Consider the following 18,624-nt stretch of genomic DNA (forward strand, 5'->3'; position numbering starts at 1 on the left):
AGTAAAGGCTATTTTAACAAAGTTTTTTTATTTGGAGCTAAAATTTGAAAGTCACCCTAATTTGGGTCTATTTTTTGAGATTCTTCCGCCACAGTGTATGAAATTTTGCTAGTTTAGCCACTTCTATGTTCTGAAAACCAAATTTATCGTTAGCGATTGAAATTGTAAAAATTCATATATAAAATTTAGTAGCAGTTGATAGGAATTTGAAATTTTAAATTTTTGGTGGAACCAGGAATAATATATTTTAAACGAAATCATTTAAGTTGTAGCAATACTGAATAAAATTTTGCTAATTTAACCGCTTAAATCAACTTTAATTTTTGCGATTGACGTTGCGAAAATTCGTATATGAAATTTAGAAAGAAAAAAAAAATAGAGCAATTAGAAATTTGTGAATGGTTAATGGAGCCAATTTTCAAAGGGAATGGTCTATTTTAACGTCATCATTTAAGTTATAGCCAACGTGTATGAAATCTTGCTAATTTAGCCATTAGTAATAATTTTCAATTTTTTTTTTTACTTAAGTTGTAAAAAAATTGTATATGAAATTTAGCAGAAAACATTCTGTACTTACCTCAAATTTCTGAAATTTTTGCTTGAAGTTATAGGCTTATTGATAAGAAAAAACTGAATGTTTGAATTTCAAAGTGTTTGTGACTGAATTTCATCCATATATATATGAGCTTTAGCTATACAAATTTTTCATGTGCATGTTTAAGTTAAGCTTGTCAATGAAAATTTTGTATGAGTTGCACAAGTTTGTCTATAACCGTTATTTAGTGCATTTTAACTAAATTCATTTTCGCTTACGCTATTTAGGAGAAATTGGACAGATAGTCAATTTCAAGACACTATTCAAGTTATATCATAGATCCTAAAAATTTTACAAATTTACCCACTTTAAATCAACTCATAAAAATATGAAGTTTGGCTTCCCAAAAGTCTATCTTCAGATAATTTGAAAGCAAGCAAACTTCAAGCCACTCAAAGATATATATTAAAGTTTAATCTTTTAATATAAACCTTGATCATTTTTGCATGAACTTAAAGCACATATATCAAACTTTCCTCCATATCTTTGTTATTTTTGTATATTGTCCTTCTATTTTGTGTTTCATTACAAAAGTTGAAAATTTTAGTTTTAACATGAACAAACACACACAAAATTTTTTTTTAAAAAAGGACTATTACTCATATAAATCAAAATACGCCTTGAAAGCAGTCTTTTGTGAAAATATGAGATAAGACGACATACAATATATCTTTGTGATCCGATCTTTCTTATGACACATAAAAAGAATTTTAGTGCACCAAACTGTCAATTTATATTAGAATTTCCCTCCACATCCATGTTATTTATTTTAGTATACTAGTTAAATCGCACGTGCCTCACACGTATAATCTTTGATTATTTAAAATTAGACGATTTTGTTTATTACGAAAATTTTTAATAAAGTACAAAAAATTGAAATTATTTTTCAAAGATCCTTCACACTTTAATATAATAATGTAAAAATAACATATATTTTATTGTAAGCACATATATATTTTATCACCAGAAGTTTCTTTATTAAAATTCTAAATTTTAATAAAGAAAGCCAATTATTATCAATTAATTAATTAAAGAATCCTAATATTAAATTGATTCAAAAGCTAAACAAATTGATCACACATGTTAAGTTTTTTCTTTTCTTTTTTTTTTTGGCCAACTTTCATGTTTTTATTAGATTTTGGTGGGTTATTTTTTACTTTTTTTCTACAATATTAATTTTGCTTTTCGTGTGCAGGCGTTTAAGCCATTTTTTTTCTTCTATATTTTAGGACTCCTTTTTTTAAGTACATAAGAAGAAAAAATCTATCAACATTAATTTTTCATACATTTTTTTCTTACTATATATTGTAATATTTTTTAAAATATTATAAATATAATAATATAGTAATTGAAGGAAATAAGTGAAAGGATAATTTTGTCTATTGATGAGATTTTTAATGAAGATAAAAAGCTCAAATCACTTTTTTAAGGATCTTCACACTTTTAATATATTATAGATTATTCTTCTATTTCTGTTTCATAACAAAAGTTTGAAAATTTTAGTTTTAACATGAACACACACACATAAATTAAAAAAAGGACCCCCTAAGTTAAATGACTCGTATAAATCAAAATACATCTTGAAAACAGTCTCTTTTACACACAAATTTAAAAAAAGGATCCCTTAATTTAAATTACTCGTATAAATTAAAATACATCTTGAAAACAATCTCTTACGAGAATGCAAGATAAGACGACATACAATAGATCCTTATGATCCAATCCTTTTCATAATCTCACACATAGCAAAAGTTTCAATACGCCAAATTGACAGTGTATATAAAGTAAATACATACATAACAATAAAACAAAAACAAGTCATCCAACCAACCAACAAGAAGAAGAAGAATTACATTTTAATGAAAAGAAAAACTTTATTAGTAAAAGCTTTTTTTTTTTTCGTTAAGAAGAATTGTCTTGAATGAACTTCTTGATGACAAGCATCAACTTCTTGGAAGCTTCTGAATTAGGATTAATAGTGAAAAAACCATGTTGTTGTCCTTCAAATTCCACATATTCAATATTTTTGCCAAAACTCTTCAATTTATTTGCATAGTCTTGTGCTCTATCTTTAAGTAGGTCACATCCTCCAACAAGCACAAGAATTGGGTCGAGATCAATTTTTTCCAAATTTGGGCTGCTGGGCCCAAATGGATTCACAATTGGATGGTCAGTTGTTGATCCAATTGGTATTGATAGCCTCCAAAACCTGTAATTGAGGAAAATAGCCACTCAAATTAAGAAAACATACCTTTATGTAACATATTTTAGGGTGATTTATAGGCCAATGGTTAAGCCTGGGAAGAAGTCATTGATCTATGCATTAAGGTTTATCTACATCACACTTCTTGGGGTTTGTGCACCGGACTACCCTTGAATAAATAAACATGAACAATTAAGACTAACATGAACAATTATGACTAACATGTAACTTGAGTATAATCTCCATGTTCTTCTCTTAATAAAATTGATCAAAAGGTTTTGTCGGGTTGGTAGAACTTGCTTGTGTTTAACTATGCACAAGTTTTGATGAAGTATATTAATATTGTTCATTTTTCTATCTTGTTAAAATTGTTTATGTCTAATACACAAAGTTTGAAGAATTTAGAGATTAATATCTAATTTCAATTATGATTTTTAACAAAGAAAATTAAAGTTATTTGATTATGAAAAAAAATATAACAAACAATACGAAAAAAAAAAATGACACTTAAGAGAACCTGTCAATGAGTTCAATGTCTAAGAAAGCTTCTTTTGGTCCCTCAGCTTCAAATTTTGTCCTTTTAGTCCCTCCAAAGAAAGGAAGCAAATACACATAACCCCTAACTCGAACCGGATCCAGCTCGGCTGAGCCGGCTTGAAGCCGGACCGCTAAATGATGCGCAATGTTGCCACCAGCCGAGTCACCCGAAATAAAAACTCGGCTAAAGTCGGCAACATCCGTAAGCCACGTGTCCGGCTCATTGGACACGGCTTGGTCTTGAAGCCATTTCACAGCTGCGTAGCCATCTTCAATAGCGGCTGGGAGCCGGTTCTCAGGAGCCAGCCGATAGTCAGGGGAGATAACCACGGCTTGGAGATCGGAAGCGAGCTTGAAACAATAGTTCTGACAGTTGGGCCATGTACGAGAGCCAATGCAAAAACCACCTCCGTGAATGTAGTAAAACACGGGGAGCTTAGCCGTAGAGGAGGTAGGGTAAGCCGGCTTGTAGAGCCGGAGCTGAAGGTTATGCATGGCTTCAAATACAACATCTTTCCAAAGAATTGAGCCATCATCATGTATAGACACTTCAAAACTTGGCTTACTTGATCTTGCTATAGTTCCATCACTATATACCCTAAGAACACCTCTACATTCTTCAACTTCATATTTGCTATCCTCCATTGCTCTCAATATATGTTCTTGTTAGTGTATGGTAGTATGCCTTAGTGTGTGTGTGTGTTTATGATAGAAGAGGATTAGGAAAGAACAAAGGAAAAGTTAATAGAGGGTGGTCTTTTGTTTTCTTGTTCTATTTGATGATGATAAGCAGGACAAAAAACATCAACAAACTCTTGCTAAGTTTGTATTTGTTTGTCACAGAATAAATGATGATGGAAGGAAAAAAAAAACTTTGGGCAAAAGAATTACTCCCTCCTCCGTTTCTTTTTAATTGTCATGTATATACTAAAAGTACTTGTTCCTAACTATTTGTCAATTTAAAAAATCAAGGGAGAATCAATTATTTTTCCAACTTTGCCGCCCTTAATATTAATTATTTTAGAATTAAGAGACACGTAAATAGACAAAGTTAATAAGAGATATACGAGTTAAATTTACCGTCCGTATTAATTTTTCTTAAGAATTATGCAAAATCATATTATGACAACAACTAAAAAGGAATGGAGGGAGTAATATAATTTATTCGAAGAGAAATGCTATTTGACAAAGTAATAAAAGCCTAATAATTGGTATTTGGTGGGATGTAATACTTTATCTAATCAAGGCTTATCCTAGTATTTCACTTGGAACCTTGTGGTTATCTTGAGATTTATCCAAATTTCATAGTGAAACTTTGCATAACAATGGATACATTGTAATGAGCTCTCATATTGTTGCTTGTTTTCATATATATTTTTTTTAATAACCGAAAATTCATTTAATGGATAATAACACTTGTGGTCAAGTTATTGATGAATTTTGCTTTTAATTCTTGTGATATATAACTTTCGTAGTTGACCTTTAATCAATTAAAATGTATGTTTTTGGTCCCTTAATGTTTAAAATATAAGAGTTCAAATTATATGCACCATCAGTATATAAATTTATACACCATCAGATAGTAGTGACCTGCTATAGCAGGTTATTACTTTTTTACTAAAGTAAAAAAATTTTCTTCTCAAATTTACAGACTCTACCTTTTTTTACTTCTTCCCTCTTCGCTCCCGCCCCGCCCCGCCTCGCCCCACCTCGCCCCATTCCTCTCTCTCACTCCATCTTCCTCATTCTCTCAAATTACAATGATTTAATCATCCATCTATTTTTTCTGTCATGTATATAATGTTTATTTGAAATATTGATGTACTACTTGTTATATGATTATTTTTTGATAAAGATCCAACAAATTACATAGCTTAATAATATGATTTTAAGTAGATCCTTTTTCTCCAAATTCACGTATATTCAATCTGTAATTCTACATAATAGATATTCATAAAGTTTGTTGAATTAGATTAAAATGCAGTTAAAAAATAAAAATGATCTATTTAATTCAAATCAAGATAGGCCTATAATCAAGATGTTTTTAGAACCTAATTATATTTTCACATTAAACAAAGGATCAAAAAAATTCATTAGTGATTCAGACGATAATGTTGAGAATTAAATTATCAAAAATAAAAACAAATTTGGAATTTGGAATAATTTTAGTAAGCAGATAAATAGAATTCTACTTGCCTTTAATGTCTTTTTTTTTTTTAATGAAGTGCAATTTTAAGGAAATAAATCAAAGTTACTGTGGTTAATTACTTTTAAAATTACCTGATGGTATAAGAAATTTAGTAAACTGACAGTGCATAGAAGTTAATTATATTTAACTATTTATAACTAACAGTGCACAAAAGTTAATTATATTTAACTATTTATAAAACTATATAACCGTCGAATATGGAGTAACAATACAAACATCACATGAGCAATTTAGTGTTGGGACATGTAACAATTCACAAGCAAAGGGATCCGAAGAGCAGAATTCAATTAAGTGAAGGTTTAATGCGCTTAAGCAGATATCATAGGGACTAAAATCATAATCTACCAATAATCGAGGGATCAAAAGTACTACTAACCCTTTTTTCAAAGAAAAATATATGAATGCAAAACATATTAAACAAAATGAAATAGCCTCATATGTGAGCTTTAAAATTTCATGTATATGAGAATTAGCCTCAGAACACAAGTCAATAACTACAGTGCAAAAGAGCACAAGTAGTGTATGTCATAGGCTCATAGCATTTTTGAGTATCCAGAACCAGCACATTTCTTGCAGAGTATTAATCCTGCAAAAAGAAAAAAACTAAATATAATGATCATTCAATGCGTTCAGACAAGAGAGGGTTGCTTGGATGGTAAGCACCCTCCGGTTTTCACCTCCAACATGATGTTTTGGGTTCGACTCACCAAGTGAGCAAAATAGCATGGGAACCCTAAGGACAACAACAACAACATACCCAGTGTAATCCCACAAAGTGGGGTCTGGGGAGGGTAGAGTGTACGCAGACCATACACGACTCATATGAAGTAGAGAGGTTGTTTCTGATAGACCCCCGGCTCAGGACAGATAAGGGAATCTTAAGGAGGGGTTTAAAAAAAGCGATCATTCGATGCATTATACTAGAGACTAAATATTAGTGCGACTACATCCTCATCGAGGTGTGCCGGTCTGAACATGCCGGTTGGTTGACGAAGCCGAGGGTAAAAGGGGGCAGCAGGAAAGTATAGTTCCAAAGGTTCTAGAAAATAATAATAGGAGAGCGAATACATACAAACCTAACGGATGGTAAAGGACCATCTAAATTCATTCATGTCATTCATATGATCTAAAACCATATTCAAGAGTTCACCTAATCTGTTACTTGCTATAAGCATTCCAAATTTCTCAATAACTAAAAAATGGTCGCGAAGAAATTGCAGCTGAATAGTACCTGCACCCTTGCAAACTTTGCAGTCGACTAATCCTGTTTCTTTCTTCATCTTACCATCATTGCAGAATACGCACTTTGTCCCACCTATGCATCAAAACAATTTTCTTAACTTGAATCTTCTTTACCTTTAGGAGCAAAATGGGAACAACAGCGGCAATACAATGAAATCTGTATGAAGAAAAAATGCAAATCCTTTACACTTTTGTTCTCGTGTTAGACCTTTTCGTTAGTTTTATCTGTGATGCTAAAACTAAACCAGAATTGATTGAATCGTAAAGATGTCCAGACTTTCCTCTCACTACCCCTTTCCTACATGAAAAAGAGAAAGAAAGGTGGAATGCAGTGAGTGAGCGGGGGTTTAAGGGTAAAAAGAAAAGAAAACAACAATAATCAGAGCCATTTACTACGAGGCAGCTCACCTTCTCACCCTTTATTACAAAATGTGTGTGACCAGAAGCACACTTTTTGTTGCCAAACTAAACTATGGTCTTACTGAACTTCTCAAACCATGCCCTTGGGGATTGCTTTCAATCCATATAGCATGGCCTACCACCAACTGTAAGAAGTAGAGTTGGTTCAAAGACAAAGGGCCGATGGAGACCCTGAGCCACAAGCAAGGGTCAGCAATCAACTCCGAGCCCCAGTAAATGGTTAATCTCAAACCATTAGGTTGCACCTAACTTGAAACTATCACATACAACAACAGTATGCTCTCTCACAATTACTAACAGAGATATTAGCATCTTTCACCAAACAATTCTCCTCTAATACCTTTAAGAAGATAGCCTACGGAAGAACTGAAGACAGCAGGATTATCGCATTTATCCTGATGAGGAACACATAACAACATCCTAAAACAAAATCAATACTTGAACTACATCATATGTTAAAAAGTGCACGCAACCTCCTGGACATGTCTTTGTCAGGCATGTGTGGCTAATCGAAACACACCCTTCCACTCCATCACGAAGACAAATAAATTACCAATCAGCTTGTTTAGAGTTACCTATTGATAATCCGGAAACTAGTTACCTGCATACCTAACATAGCATATAACAGCATCTTACTAGTTATTGTTGCAGCATCGAAAAAACTACTGGAGGAAGCTACAGCTTATGTGCAACTTGCAAAGCTTTTTACAATATCTATCAGTCGTCATTTATCTAGTTTCAATCACCATAACAGCCCTTACATGATTTAATGATACCTTTCAAGTACTTAAATTACTCTTCAACTTGGGAATTGGGATATATAACAGATTCTTAATTTAACAGTTGGACTTGACTTGCACAAATAGTTTTCTCTTAGCCCAATTACATCAATAAACATGAGGAATATATGTACACACCCACATAACATACACACATTAGCAGTAACTAAAACCAAAAGGGATAAAAGGCTCACCATTCCCAGCACACCTATCACAAGGAACTGGATCTCCCTGCAAATATAATAAAAAAAACCCAACTTTAACTAAACCTCAGGCACCTTAACAAAACAATAAAAAAGGGAACTTTATGAAACCCAAGATAAAGAAATTGTTCCATAAACTGAAATAAAGAATCTTTGTAAAATAAAAAAAGGCAATTTTAAATAACTAACTTCATGGAACCCAACAACAACATACCAGTGTAGTCCCACAAAGTGAGGTCAGATAGATTGCACACAGACCGCACGTCTACCTCACAGATGAGGTACAGAGAATGCTCAAGACAAAAACAGTCTACAGAAATACGGAAAACGGACAAATATATCCTCGAACTATGATAAATGGTACGTATATACCCTCTGTCATACTTTGTGTACACATGCCCCTATCATTAGTGTGAAAGGCATATACGTGTCATTTTATTAACGGTAGGGGTCAGTGGCGGACTCAGGATTCAAAGGTCGTGGGTACTCGGAAGGTTCGAACACGTATATTGATGCACGAAGATTTGAGGTTCTGCTTGGAAATTAAATCACCAAGCTATCTTCTTGATTTACTAGGTTCTATTCCAAGCCTTGTACCAATTTTTATACATTTTTTATATAATTATACTTAGCCTCCTTCGAATTTAACGGTGCCGGAGCAACAAAAAAAAGTCATAGGTCTGCCCCTGGTAGGGGCATATGTGTACTCTTAAGTATGACAGGATGATATACAGGTGTCATTTATCATAGTTCAGGGTATATTTATCCTTTTCCGACAGAGATACAGAGATATAATGAAAGTACAAAAGACAATAGATAATATCAAAACAACAAATAAATACTCCACTCGAACTACACGAAACAACAGGCATTAACAGATAGTTACCCTTTAACTGAAATCAAGAATCTTGAAAAAATTCAATAAATACAATTAAAAAAAGTAACTTTATGAAACCCCATGATAAAAATATTCAAGAAAAACAAAGTTTTGATTTATTTATTTTTGTTTGTTTACCTTAAGGCCAAGAAAAAGGGAGAGAGCAATGGCAGTTAAAACACTGAAAGTGGCAAGAAAAGTTTGAGTATCCAAAGGGACTGAATCAAAACCAACAAAGAGCAAAATGGGATGATGATGATTTATGGAGAATTGGTGAATATGGGAAAGACATGATGATGAGGACAAGATTGGAATTTCAAGTTTTGTTGTTAAAGAAGGAGAGCAAGTAAAAGGGTATAAAGAGGAAGAAATTGTTGTTGAAGATGATGAAAAAGAATGGAAGGGATAGAGTGATGAGTAAGAGAGTGCTGTTGCCATTGGAAGTTAAATTTGTGGAGCTCATAGCTCCCTTTATGCTCACTAATACTCTCACTCTTATTTCTTTTTACAGAGTTAAAAAAAACGTTATATCCGATTTTTCGAGTTTTATACCTCCTGAATATTGTTTGGTTGAAAAATAAGTTATTCGAGATTACTTATTTTAGGATTTGTTATTGTCCTATCCTCGAGAAAGATAAAAATAACACTACAATCTCTGAATAACTAATTTCGGGATGAGTTATCTCATAAATTTTATCTCAATCAAACTTGAAATAAATTTATCCCGAAATTAGTTATTGTTTATCCCTCCTACCAAACGATCCCTAAAAGTGTGTAAATTTTTTAACTTGAAGTTTTTATTTGAATTATAATTCACTCTTTTTTTACTTGAATTATCATTAACTATTTATTAATATATCTTAACTATCGTTTGCTTTTTATTAACTACAACAACAACATACCCAATATATTCCCATTTAGTGGGATCTGGGGAGGGTAGAGTGTACGCAAACTATATCACTACCTCAGATGAAGTACAGAGGTTGTTTCCGATAGACCTCCTGCTTAGAACCAATAACAATATAACAAACACAAAACATAAACGTATATAAACTAACAACGCTAGCCACAAGATAATACTAAAACTATAAATCCAAAACCATAGACAACACTCAACACCACGAACAAGAAACTACAGACACAAATAAAGAACACTCCCCTAATGTTACCGACGCACTCCCACCTACTAACTCTCTACCCTAATCTGCATCCTCCACACCTTCCTATCAAGGGTCATATCCTCCGTAAGCTGTAACTGCTCCATATTATGTCTAATCAACTCCCTCCAATATTTCTTCAGTCTACCTCTATCCCGCCTAAAATCATCCATAGTCAGTGTCTCACACCTCCGCACTAGAGCATCAGAACCCCTCCTCATCACGTGCCCGAACCAACATAACCTCACTTCTCGCATCTTGTCCTCCACCGAAGTCACTCCCACCTTTTTCCGAATAATTCCATTCCTCACCCAATCTTTCCTGATATATTAACTATTTATTAATATATCTTACTTATTCGTTGTTGTTTTTTCCTACAAAGACAACACCATCGTTCATGTAAGAAAGGAACAATTGATAGTTGAGATGTGTTTTAATAATTTTTTTTTTTTTTTAAATCTCAGGATAACCTGTCGCTACAACTATTGCTCTTCGGGTGAGCACGTTGTGCGCCACCGGATAAACTCCCACTCTGTAATAACCTGAAAGAAACCACACGAAAGATGTAAACTCAAAAAGATGCATGTTGCTGAAAAGATGATATCGACCTCTTTAATCATTTTTTTGTTATAATTGTGTTTCAGTTATCGCACTATGTTGTTAATGTTGCTGCTATCGTTTTCTGTATCGTCATCTTTTTCCCTATCTTGTCTACTTTGATTTGTTATACTCAACTGGAAGATCTTTTGAAAACAATCACTCTATCTCCACAAGTTAGAGATAAACTCTACACACACCCCCTTCTCCCCGAACTCAAAGTATTAGTTGTTTGTAGTTAAGAATGAAATAATAGTTAAAAACCAGTAGCAAAGCAAAAAACTTCACCAAGGGACCATTTTGTTGGAGGATTAAATGGGTTATTTCAGATCAATATTAACTTCTTTAGTCATTTTTTTGTTTTCTCCAATGTCCCCATTCACTTTGAGATTTGATTAATTCGAATCTATGATGAAAATCATGGTGGAAATTCTAGGCAAATAGCAAAACCTTTTTTGAATTTTTAACCAAAAGGAATTTCCATTTTTTAAATTTTGCTTATTTCAATTTTCAGAGTAGAAAAAGATAGGCAAACATACAATGATAGGAGAAATGATCTCTTATGATCCATTACAATTTGATATTAAAAAATATCACAAATTTTAATCAAGTTGACCTTGCTCTGAAGTATTAAACTATAGTAAAAGAAAAAAATGCGTACTAAAACCTATCATTTTACCTTTCCTAACTAACGCTTTTTTTTTCATATTCGTTTTGGATGCACATTTTGAAAACAGCCTCTCCACCTCCTCAAGGTAGTGGTAAAATTGCGTACACTATACCCTTCTCAAATCTCTTTCGTGAAACTTGGTATATAGTTGTTGTTTTGAATGCACATACAAAATCATGCATAGCCCTTCTCTGTCCAACTTGTTCAAGAGAATGAACTGCAGCGTACAAGTTTGACAAAAGAAGTGGTTGCAAATTAGTAAAATCTAGTCATCCTTAACTAAAACTCTCGGGTTCAAGCACTGAGTATAAAGTTCTCGACGTGAATCCAAATTCAACATAAAAGGGCAGTTCGATGCACTAAAGCTCCCGCTATGCCCAGGGTCAAGGAAGGGCTCCACCACAAGGATGTATTGTACGCAGCCTTAACTTGCATTTCTGCCAGAGGTTTTTTCCAAGGCTTGAACCCGTGACCTCTGGTCACACATGACAAAAACTTTACCAATCCCTTCAAGGCTCCCCTTCTAAATTCAACATGAAACAAACAAAAAAGAAATTGGACAAACATGATGTCAATCCTCATTATTGGTTAATTACAATAGTAAGAAATTTCCAAGGCAAAAGCTTCAAAATCTCTACCAGAAAAAAGTCCATCTATAGTGCGTCAAAAATGGCAAAGAGCTTAGTAGTCTTCGCCTCGGATAAAGTCAGAACTGAATCAAGCACAATATATTCTGTATTCATTCATTTTGTTCAAAATTATGTGCCCGCATATGGCTTGTTTACACTTACAGTTGAACAGAGTTATCGATAGGTTGTTTGCGCAGCACTTGAGATCAAGTACTAAGATATGGATGCTGCATTACGATCAAACTTCACATCCATACCAGAAAGTAACAAAAATCAAAAACCCTGTACAGACTCGAACTGGTTTCTAACTTCAGTAATAAATGCAACGATCATTCATAGCGCTGAACCATCCCACGATCTTCAGTTTCAACGGCATTACTAGTTGTAAATTTTAACAGGCTTCTCGTACGTGTGGCGATTCTGTGACATGAAAGAAAGAGAAGGTATTAATAAGAAATAAGGAAATTGCATTCATTAAATACTCAGTAAATCAGATGAATCTCGAGTAACTAGAAGTTTGCCTTCATCCTCAACAGATGGAAATTCTTTCAAGTGCTATGTGAGCAATGACAACAATGGAAAATAGACTGAACAGAAAGAGAACTCCTGGGCTTGTAACACGCCACGGACATGATAAAGAAACCTCAGTGTCTGTGAGTCAAATCTCTCTCTGGAACTAACTTTACGTATTTAAGCTGCTAATTTTTGTTTATTTTACCAATTACAGTATGCTCACGTGTAAGAACCGAATATTGAGATTACCTGATATGCTGCATGAATCCTTTTAGGGGCATTGTCAGGATGTTCCAAGCCAAGATACTGCTCCCAGGCACCATAAACATCCCTTCGCTGCATGTTAATAAAAAGAACCAAATATGCATAGTTACAGTGTCATTTATTGAGAATATTAGAGTAGATGACAGTTTTTTCTCTCCCTTCACTTTTGCACACTTCTTTAGCAGTGGAGGAAGTCAGTGTTTAGTACCTGGAAACGGTTGGACAATATATCCGAGTCCTCAAGGTACTCAGGGCGGCCAAGTGAGAGGAACGCAAATTTCCACTGAAAGTTATAAACAAATGAAAGTAAGAAACCAAGCATCAACTACATAAATACAAATCCAAACATATGGTAAAATAGTCTGAATACAATAGTCATTCATGGGAAGATCAAGTAATGTCAAGCTGCAATTACCTTAGCAAAATCTTCATCTGGGACCTGCAATTTCTTCTGTATTCGCACCTTCACCTGAGCTAAACTTTCACCCTCATAGATAACCATGAGAAAAGGTTCCCCGAAATTCTGAATTTGCTGTTTCAAATTTCAAGAAGTAAAAAATGCTGCATCAGACAAAAATCCGTTTTTCTTTTTCCCCTTTTCCCCGTGGAGTTGGGATATGGGTGCAGAGAATCTCACCATTTGGTTCTGTGCAGTCTCTTTAGTGAAGTGATACACATGAATCAAACGATCAACCGGGCCTAGATTTTTCTCTTCTTCAGGAATCTGCGGGGAAGATAGAGAAGATCCAGATTAATATACTGCAATTTAACTGGGTCAAATAGTAATAGCTGATGCTAAATGTGAGGTATCAAATATTATTGGCATGTCACTCCTTAATAACTTCGTTGACGATCAATATGAAGCAGCAACTCGATTCCCTTTCTAGGATCAAAAAAATAAAATTATTATGCAGTTCTATGTACAAAAACACTAAGTTGCCCAATGTTAGGCTCCTATGCTATATCGTCCACACTCCACATTTCCAACCCTAGGAGTGTTCGGATGTTAAACGTCGCTCTTGATTGGGGAAATGGGTGATTGTCTTCTCCAATGGCCTTGGTTAATCCTAAACAAATGTGCTAGATTTTTGGGGTTAACTCAAGGTCCATTTTCTTTCTTTACAGCACTAATTCAGAAGTATCAAAGAAGTCAAACCTGTATTCCTGTCTGCTTCTCTACACCACTATTCTTTAGATTCATGGACCTATATCATAAAGGCTATCAATGACAGCAGTAGCTTATAAGGCCCTACATAGTTTCAATCTTTTACAAAGAAAAGCTTGTAATAAAAGTCAGCCACATCTATAAGTGGTAATTAGTTTGAGAGGAGGGGGTGAGGAAGAGAAGGATAAAAGCTTTGACCACAGGAAAACTCACTACCCTACCCACCATTACAGCCACTATAAAGGCACATGCAGATATAATAGGATAGAAGAGGAGAACCGGAAAGGAGAGTGTAAGAGAAAGAACCTCTTCGGCCCGTAATGTCCAGTACTGGTCATTTATGTTCTCTATCTTCTCACTTGTATGAAATATCTGCATGAAAGCAATAATTTAAGCAAGAGGTAAATATAATGCAGCCAAAGACAATGTCTACAAACTAATATATCACTAAAATATTTATATAATTTGTAGACTTCAACAGTTTCTGAGCTTATGTCATAACGACCAGGACTTCTTCAGAGGCAAATATGGCGACAAAAATAAAAAGACCTAGTTAACAAGTACAAAATGAAGCAAATGTAAGTATTGAAACCAATACCTTATAAATCTTGTGGTAGAAGACCTCTAGCAATCTTAATTCTGCATCTGGATTTGACAACTCAACCTGTTATACAGCACAGTAGAGTAACATCAAGTAAAGCTAATGATATAGAAACATCCATAAAGGAGAAGAGTATGTTTCAATTCAGAGGTAAGTTGAAACTAGGCAATACCAGACCAAGTTTACCATTTTACCTTTTTCTTCAGATCATTAATTACATCACCCACAGTAGATTGTTTTGGCAATCTGATAGTGTAAGTGACCACCTAGACAGCGAAGGAGGAGAAATTTGAGAAATTATAAAAGCAAAAAGGAAAAAAAGGTGCTCCCGGTTAGAGAAAGGTAACAGAGTAAATCAATGAAAATCAGAGCTGCATGCTTACTTCATCTTTGGTAACATGATGAAAAGCAACTTTCAAGGTTTTTAAACCTTGCAGTTCTGGCAAAGGAATGTCCAGTACTTCATAGTACAAAATATCAGATGTCTGTCCACGATGAGTTATAATAGTTAGACTTGCAGGAACTAATACTCATTATTATCAGTCAATGTTAACACACACCTGATTGTAGTGGACCAGCATATCTGCAAGGGTGTCTACACCTCGGTACTTAATTGGCTGCGGTTTAGGTTGCTGAGAGTAACAATTATGGGGTGTGAGCCTAATTTTAGATGGATCATCCAAGCCAAGTTGTTGGGCTACTCTTTCCACAACTTCATCATATGTATTAGTCTTTGACCTTTGCATTAACAAGAAAATGTCTGAGAAAGTAATGGCGAAAAAATATTGTGGACAATCATCTAGTCTACCTTTTCTAATGAAAAGAAAAAAAAAAGAGTAAGATGACATTATTAGCATATCCAAAGTTGTAGAACATACAGCTCTAAACAGAAATCATCCTCCTTCGACTTTTCTAAGGATCGGAAGTGAACAGCCTGTAAGATCATAGTAGATTAGAAACTGATAATTAACAAAGAATAGTAAAGCCAAAGACAAATTTCATGTCACACTTCATTGAATATTGAACAGGATAAGGACACCACGAAATGGATTTTGGAAGTACAGCCTATTTATGCTAAGCCATCTCACATAGGAATTTCTGTTTGATACAAGCAGAACTCGACTTTGTTACCAGGGAACCAAAAAATCTTTTTTTTTCAATAAGTAATATAAGTGTGTTACTGATGGAGACCAGCAAAAGGTAATGCCGGCAATATTACATAATTTACATCTAAAAAAAGGTCACTTCACAGTGAATGCAAGGAGCCAATGAATTCAGCTATTGCTTCCGGCTCTAATACAGAACCAAAAAAAGATAAAACTTTGGTAATCAGATTGAAACTACCCCACTGTCAGGAAATGCCTATTTTTTCTACGTAAGGTTTCCATTTCTTTATCATCAAATTTTTTGAGATATAGACACAATGGCCATCGTGTTCTGCTTCTATGGTGGAAAATATCAGATAAGCCAACTCTTTTTTCTTTATCATCAAATTTCAGTGAACAGATTTTTTTTTTTCTTGATTACTAATATCAGTGACCAAATCTAAGCAATCATTTCATAATTTCGTCGGAACACTAATAAAAATGTTCCATGGAAATTTGAGACTCTGAGTTGTAACAATGATTCTAAACAGAAGAACCAGCTCAAACAATGTAATCTGATAAGATATCGAAGTTCAACAGCTAGGCCGATCAAAAACTTCTCTAGCAATTATCAGAGAAGTGGGCAAGTTTTTCCAAGATAGATATCTCTTCTATTAAGTTAAACAATTAATCTGAGCCACTAGGGCCACTAATCAACATCCCATTATCTAAGGCAATAAAAAGCAATATCCGTGATCCATTACCAGCAATGTTGAAAACATACAAACAGGACAAAATGGAAGAGAAAATTAGTTGATAAATCTATCTATGTCAACCTATGCATGGATTACCTGGCGATTGTAAACATACTCCAGGAAAGAAGGAACATCAGGATACCGGAACTTTTGGCGATTTTCAGGAGAAAGGAATTTCTGATAGCATACTATGTCACCATCCTCAAGCTGCACAGAAATGAGTATCAGAGAAATCAATGAAGTCTGTTGTCACCACACACTTAATAGGGATTTTGGTATACCTGGCTCGATCGGAAAGCAAATTTCTTGTCTATGAGTTCACACATGACAATCGGTTCATATTTTATTTCCTGAACAAAATTAAGTAAAAGTGAGATTTAGCACAAATGAATTAATGAATTGCTCAAACAGTCTCCTTCAAGATGGTTAAAATTGCACTTGGCATTGTTAGGTCCCCAAATTATGGAAAGCACTTCTGATCCAAAAGCGAACCATAAATGGAAGAAAAGAATTGAGACCATACGAATGCTATGAAATGTGAGATTGTATAGGATCCCATCGGGAAATAAGCTCCTAGACATATGCTTGGCCCACACACAAATTAGAAAATGGAAGGAAAGATTTAAGATTGTACAAGAACACATTAGGAACATAAGCCTCTAGAGGAACTTACATGTTTGAGCACATAGTAGTCTTTTGGATTTAGCTCTTCCTTTATTGGAACTCCTATCACTACAATCTAATTCTACCGTCTGATTTTTATAACAAAATTATAACCAATTTGGTCTTATTCTGCACCTCTAGTTTCAGGCTTTAAGTTTCTGGGTCTGCACGCATACGCTATGCTATATTCATATTATTATTTTAGCTGCAAAGAATCTTCTGTTTCTCGTAAACTGCAAAGCTTATTACAATCATACACATTCTCTTTACCAAGGATTTGATCTTAAGTCCCAAAAAAAAAAAAGAGTTAAAAGTAACACCTCCTAAAAGCCACCACTTCGACAACTATAAACCAATGCATGAAGAGAGGGGGTGGGGGTGGAGGAGAGCACATAATAAGGACCCGAAGGAGAAAAGCTAGTTTTGCAAAGATGAAATGCTAAGACATTTTACCCTTTACTTGGTCTTGGACCTAGGCACTACAAAGTGCAAGCATAGGTGCAAACGGAAGAAAATCCAGATATAATTAGATGATGACCAGCATAAGAAGGCTGGAAGGGAAACAACTGGAAGAACAGCTGCAAGGTCTGGAGTGGCATAGATTCCCATCTAATGCATCTCTAAAACTTCTAATTTCAAAAAAGAGTGATGATACTCATTCAATGATCATCAATAATACCCAGATATGTTCTAGAAACAAACCTCATAAAGTTCAATCTCTTGATCAGGGGCATATCCAGCCATTTCATTTAGTTTGTTCAAGATTTCAGTTGGATTACTCGTTCCCTTTACAAAGAGTCTTCCGGCATACCTACCGTACAAGAGAACCCATCAATCAACAAAACAAAATTTCAATCAAAACGAAAAATTAGAGCTGTCAATATGGGCGGACCCAGTCATCCGAACTAGCCCACACGGGTTTTGGGGTTTGACGGGCCAGGCCGGGCTAGCCCATCAACATGACAGGCCAGAAATAGCAAGCCCAACCCATCACACAGTGAGTTGCAGGCCTCCACGGGTAGACCCACTTTTTAAAATATACATTTTTTATAATCTTAATTTAAATTTTAAATTGTTAATTATATAAATATTTACAATATAATATTATATTTGTTAATCAAGTCTCAAATTTACAAGAAAATCCTAATAATTTGTGAAATTAAATAACTTTTGACACCAAATTCAAACCAAATAGAGATGTTGAAAACAAACGAAACTGTTAATGTGTAATAATACAAATAGTTAAATAGCAATATTAATCTAATTTTATTTTAATTGATCACAATAAAACACAAATAAATGTCAATATTTAGTCAATTAAAAGAGAAATTAACTCCTCAAAAAAAACTCTCATGGCTTTTATGGCGTGTTCATCATCGCCACATCATCTTCATCAAATATATTTAATTCCTTAAAAAATTTAGTATTTTATATTTTAATTATTTATATATTTTATAAAC

The 18,624-nt window shown here is 34.1% G+C and overlaps 3 protein-coding genes across 4 annotated transcripts in view; all 3 read right to left on the reverse strand.

The window, feature by feature from the left end:
* Window positions 1-2,347: 2,347 nt before the first annotated feature.
* LOC107848600 (probable carboxylesterase 15) lies at window positions 2,348-4,216 on the reverse strand. Its single transcript, XM_016693381.2, has 2 exons — window positions 3,316-4,216; window positions 2,348-2,804 (listed from the first exon to the last, which is right to left on the reverse strand). The coding sequence occupies exons 1-2, from the start codon at window positions 3,978-3,980 to the stop codon at window positions 2,498-2,500; spliced, it is 972 nt and encodes a 323-aa protein (XP_016548867.1). The 5' UTR covers window positions 3,981-4,216; the 3' UTR covers window positions 2,348-2,497.
* A 1,593-nt stretch (window positions 4,217-5,809) lies between these two features.
* LOC107848586 (protein BUNDLE SHEATH DEFECTIVE 2, chloroplastic) lies at window positions 5,810-9,575 on the reverse strand. The gene is made up of 4 exons (XM_016693373.2): window positions 9,204-9,575; window positions 8,180-8,216; window positions 6,776-6,859; window positions 5,810-6,130 (listed from the first exon to the last, which is right to left on the reverse strand). Exons 1-4 carry the CDS (start codon window positions 9,501-9,503, stop codon window positions 6,078-6,080), a joined length of 474 nt encoding a protein of 157 aa, XP_016548859.1. The 5' UTR covers window positions 9,504-9,575; the 3' UTR covers window positions 5,810-6,077.
* Window positions 9,576-12,202: 2,627 nt separating this feature from the next.
* LOC107847458 (ubiquitin C-terminal hydrolase 13) overlaps window positions 12,203-18,624 on the reverse strand; it is a 37,134-nt gene continuing 30,712 nt past the window's right edge. For both annotated transcript variants that reach the window (XM_016691725.2, XM_016691723.2), the window contains exons 19-32: window positions 17,867-17,975; window positions 16,783-16,851; window positions 16,598-16,708; window positions 15,540-15,595; window positions 15,222-15,399; window positions 15,045-15,146; window positions 14,856-14,927; window positions 14,659-14,724; window positions 14,367-14,432; window positions 13,533-13,619; window positions 13,311-13,427; window positions 13,104-13,178; window positions 12,881-12,967; window positions 12,203-12,538 (exon numbers count right to left, since the gene is read on the reverse strand). In XM_016691725.2, coding sequence (XP_016547211.1) covers window positions 12,497-12,538; window positions 12,881-12,967; window positions 13,104-13,178; window positions 13,311-13,427; window positions 13,533-13,619; window positions 14,367-14,432; window positions 14,659-14,724; window positions 14,856-14,927; window positions 15,045-15,146; window positions 15,222-15,399; window positions 15,540-15,595; window positions 16,598-16,708; window positions 16,783-16,851; window positions 17,867-17,975 — 1,237 coding nt within the window. In that variant the 3' untranslated portion in view covers window positions 12,203-12,496. The remainder of the gene's footprint in view (window positions 12,539-12,880; window positions 12,968-13,103; window positions 13,179-13,310; window positions 13,428-13,532; window positions 13,620-14,366; window positions 14,433-14,658; window positions 14,725-14,855; window positions 14,928-15,044; window positions 15,147-15,221; window positions 15,400-15,539; window positions 15,596-16,597; window positions 16,709-16,782; window positions 16,852-17,866; window positions 17,976-18,624) is intronic.

The sequence above is a fragment of the Capsicum annuum genome, chromosome 11, assembly GCF_002878395.1.
Source record: "Capsicum annuum cultivar UCD-10X-F1 chromosome 11, UCD10Xv1.1, whole genome shotgun sequence".
NCBI lineage: Eukaryota > Viridiplantae > Streptophyta > Magnoliopsida > Solanales > Solanaceae > Capsicum > Capsicum annuum.

Excerpts from the sequence above, each read along its gene's own strand:
- LOC107848586 (XM_016693373.2), bottom strand. The coding sequence starts at position 9,503 with ATGGCAACAGCACTCTCTTACTCATCACTCTATCCCTTCCATTCTTTT. Across the intron at positions 8,217-9,203 it reads CCCTTTTTCTTGGCCTTAAG|GGAGATCCAGTTCCTTGTGA; the intron begins GTAAACAAACAA and ends TTATATTTGCAG. Across the intron at positions 6,860-8,179 it reads TGATAGGTGTGCTGGGAATG|GTGGGACAAAGTGCGTATTC; the intron begins GTGAGCCTTTTA and ends TTTGATGCATAG.
- LOC107848600 (XM_016693381.2), bottom strand. The coding sequence starts at position 3,980 with ATGGAGGATAGCAAATATGAAGTTGAAGAATGTAGAGGTGTTCTTAGG. Across the intron at positions 2,805-3,315 it reads GACATTGAACTCATTGACAG|GTTTTGGAGGCTATCAATAC; the intron begins GTTCTCTTAAGT and ends CCTCAATTACAG.